Source organism: Garra rufa, chromosome 22 (assembly GCF_049309525.1).
Source record: "Garra rufa chromosome 22, GarRuf1.0, whole genome shotgun sequence".
NCBI lineage: Eukaryota > Metazoa > Chordata > Actinopteri > Cypriniformes > Cyprinidae > Garra > Garra rufa.
In genome coordinates this window covers 17,388,795-17,392,724 of record NC_133382.1, presented here as the reverse complement: position 1 = coordinate 17,392,724, position 3,930 = coordinate 17,388,795, and the positions used below count along the sequence as shown (strand labels likewise).

The 3,930-nt window shown below is 36.6% G+C and overlaps 1 protein-coding gene across 1 annotated transcript; it reads left to right on the top strand.

Annotated features, from left to right (window-relative positions):
- Positions 1–712: 712 nt before the first annotated feature.
- minpp1b (multiple inositol-polyphosphate phosphatase 1b) lies at positions 713–1,418 on the top strand. Its single transcript, XM_073827864.1, has one exon. The coding sequence runs from the start codon at positions 819–821 to the stop codon at positions 1,416–1,418; it is 600 nt and encodes a 199-aa protein (XP_073683965.1). The 5' UTR covers positions 713–818.
- Positions 1,419–3,930: the final 2,512 nt, after the last annotated feature.

Here is a 3,930-nt window from a genome sequence, read left to right as displayed (position 1 = left end):
CCTTAGAAAAAAACTTGTATATATTTATAAATATTTTAGGATCAGTCAGCGTAAGTTTCCTTTAGTTGAAACAGCTCAGACTTACATTTTAGTCTAGGACTAGGCTTAAGCCATGTCTGTGAAACCAGGTGTAAATGTTTTATAGTTTTAATTTTATCTTACTATAATAACTTTAATAACTTAATAACAAAAATATCAAGGTCGTTTTTAAATTATTAGCCAACTTTGTTTTTAACACAATGCCAGAGAACACGATTTAAAATGCACATAACTAACATTAATCAAACTTAACATTTAGGCTAGTTCTTACTAAAGAATCAGATTTACTGTTTTATATTACAGTGAACAGACATGGGCTATAGTTCTCCATAAAAAAAGATTATACTTGTAGACTAGTAAAAAGTACTTGTATTTGCATCAGAGGAATAAACTAAAGTAATGCACATCACCGCAATTTAGTGTAGCACAATACACTTTTCTTTTGTTATGAAATCTTTTAAAGGTTATTATTGGTTGTATTGCACTGATTTTAGAATTAAACAACTATGCTTTTGCCACATTATCGCTGTATTTTGACCCGGAAGCTTTTGTATCTTGATTTTGAAGCTGGCTTCACATTTTTCAGACGTTTAATGCAGTGTTGCCAAGTCCGTAGTTTTCCCCCGAAACGCGATTGTGCTAGTTTTGGCCGAGGTTAGCCTTTTTTAGAATAACAAATGACTGGTTTTATTGCGCAGACCTGGCAACCCTGATTGAATGAACGTACAGGTGACCAAACTACGGGTATTTTACGTGGAACAGGTATCGCACATCCAGAAATGAAAACAACCTACTTCCTCGTGAACTTTCTTATCACTTTTTCGAGCGTTATGGTTGGTCTGTCATTCTCCAAGCTTGCCAGGCCAACGATACCGGCGATAGCGAATTACTTTGGGACAAAAGGCAGGTACGAGGAAGTGAACACACATCTATCAGATGACATTTTGTTTGTAAACAGATCACTGGTAGCACCCCACTCTCCAGATTGCCGTGCCATTCATATGGTGTCGGTTATACGTCACGGGACACGCTATCCAACCACCGAAAATGTGAAAAAGATCGCGAGACTGTTTGATCTGGTAGTGTCTCAGGCGTCGGGTGCAGCCTCATGGCTCAATGACATTAAGACATGGAAGATGTGGTACACTGAAGACATGGACGGCAGACTGGTGGAGAAAGGACGCGATGACCACAGGCATTTGGCTATGAGACTGGCACAGTCATTCCCCACTTTGATTTCTGAGGATCATCTCCGTGCCAACCGCATTGAGTTCATCACCAGCTCCAAACACCGCTGTGTTGATAGTGTCAAAGCTTTCCAAGAGGGTCTTCATCGACTCTGGAATGTTCAGGGTAGGCTTAAAGTGTCCCTTACATAATACATGTTTTGTTGGCCACTTAAACATATAATTCACTCAGTAATAAAATATTACTCACCTTAATGTCATTCATGAAAAATATGTTAGTAGCCAACAGTTTTGATGACCATCCATTGTATAGACAGAAAATCAATGAGAGACAATTCTCAAAATATTCTCTTTGTGTAGAACCAGAAAATCAGAGCATATCATACCAGTCCTCAGGTCCTTACACTGGCTTCCAGTTATGTTTAGGATTGATTTTAAAGTACTTTTACTCATTTATAAATCACTCAATGGCCTAGGACCTAAATACATTGCAGATATGCTCACTAAATATAAACCCATCAGACAACTCAGACCACTAGGATCGAGTCAGTTAGAAATATCAAGGGTTCACACAAAACAAAGGGTATCCGCTTTTGGCTATTATGCCGCCCACAGTTGGAATCAGCTTCCAGAAGAGATCAGGGGCCCGTTTCAGAAAGGAGGTTAAGTCAAACCTGTTTCTGAAAGAAAGGTAACTTATACTCAGAGTCCGTTACCTTGGTAACTTACTCTATGAACCTAACCTGGTCAGGAGCAGGTTTTATTCGGTAAACCCAGAGTTTCTTATGGTCTCCTCCCCCTTTTTAAAGTGTAAGTGATGTTTAAATACCTCATTCATTCATTTACTCTGCAAAAATTATTTTTAGTGAGTGTTTTGGAATGTAAATTTAGTGCGTTTTACTTAAAACAAGAAAAATAATCTTAATGCAAATGGAAACAAGATTATTCTTGTTCTTTATGGAGCTCATATTATGACAAAACTTTTTGAATTTGAATTGTACAAATTTGAATTATTGACAAGTGTCATTTCACAAAACTGAATATTATATGGCATTTAACATAGTTCTGAATTCGATTTTTTAAAACTTGAATATTGAACATTTGAAATTGAACACAACTGAATTTTCAAATCGCAGATTTTCAAATAGACATGTATTTTCAAACAGCAGATTTTTGTTCCGATTTCTAAGACTTCAAATATTCAGTTTTTAAAAATACAACTTCAAGTTTTCAAGATGAAAAAAAATTCGGAACATCAAATTCAGTGTTCAAAATTCAAAGCGCAGAAATTCAGATCGTACAGAAAGTAGGTCAGAGGTTATGCACAGGGCAGAGTAGATGATCTACGAAATGTCGAACGAAGCATTTACTGTGACCGAGAGGGGTCATGTTTGGTTCACTTAGGCTAGTTTTGCCGTGGTCACAACATATTAACTCGTGGGTACGTAATAATACGCCGTGGCCACAAGTTATTATTTCGTGGGAACATCATATTAACTCGTGGGTACGTGATAATATGTCGTGGCCACAAGATGGCAGTGTATACATAGTTACACGGCTTTGCGTAAAACGAAACTGAATGCAAAACGCGCACGCGTATTCAAAGGCAATTTTAATACCCGATGTTTGGAGAGCGACTCCCCAACAAATTAGACTACATACATATCTAGGCTGTTATTAGTATGCGGGCTATAAAAGGTTGTGTTAGTTGTCTATAGCTTTGTATCATACTTGAGATCTCTTGACTTCAGGTTCTGAAAGTTTTGCCGATGAGGAATTTTTACTGGAAGTGCAGATTAAAGGGTGAATATAACATATTTAATTTCGGCTTATTGATAAACTATTACATTTTTATAGTTAAGGAATAAATCATTCACGCAGTTTCATTTGAAACACAATGAACACAACATGCTCATTTATCGTCACAAACTGGGGTAAATACATTAATAAAGTAAAAACTTAATTGGCATAATTGTCAGGTGTTTACAGTATTTGCAAAATATTTTAGCATATTAATAATACTAGCATAATTATACAGAGAGTTAATTAAAGCACTACACGAACTGAAAGGGAAATAAGCATATAAAACAATAAATATAGCCCATAAATATAGCCCTAACCAGTTAATATAATTATTATAAAATTAGGCCTATTGTATTAGCCTACTGTTTAATAATAATAATATACAAATATGAAATATAAAGAACCGATCCGTTAACAGGCAAGCGGTGCTCCTGCAGCCAAAATACTGCCACTTATGTCTCTTTGCGTCAGGCGCCGCCAGAGATAAAAATATGTTATGTCCTTTAACCAGATTTTTAACAACAAATAGAACATTTGTCGGTAGTGTTGAAAACGAAGATCATGTAATGGAATTCTCCTAGTATGATCAATCAAAAAAAAAAATTACAGAGATGTGCCTGACATTAAGACTATTCATGGGACTATGAATTATAAATAGAAGAACACATATAGTACATTTCTGTTGTGTTTATTTTTAATGAAATCAAATGTGATCTTGTTGTTTGCAACTATAGCAATGTCTTTCCCAAAACAGCACAAATCACTTCAGGCCTTTTCACACGGGACGCGGCAGTCGCGTCTAGTTCATTTTCAATGGGAGCGGCGCGGAGGCGAAGTGCAAGTTTTGCTACTGCACCCAAAATCCTGCCGCTTCCACGAACACGGCGCTTCGCAGCAGGCG

Excerpts from the sequence above, each read along its gene's own strand:
- minpp1b (XM_073827864.1), top strand. The coding sequence starts at position 819 with ATGAAAACAACCTACTTCCTCGTGAACTTTCTTATCACTTTTTCGAGC.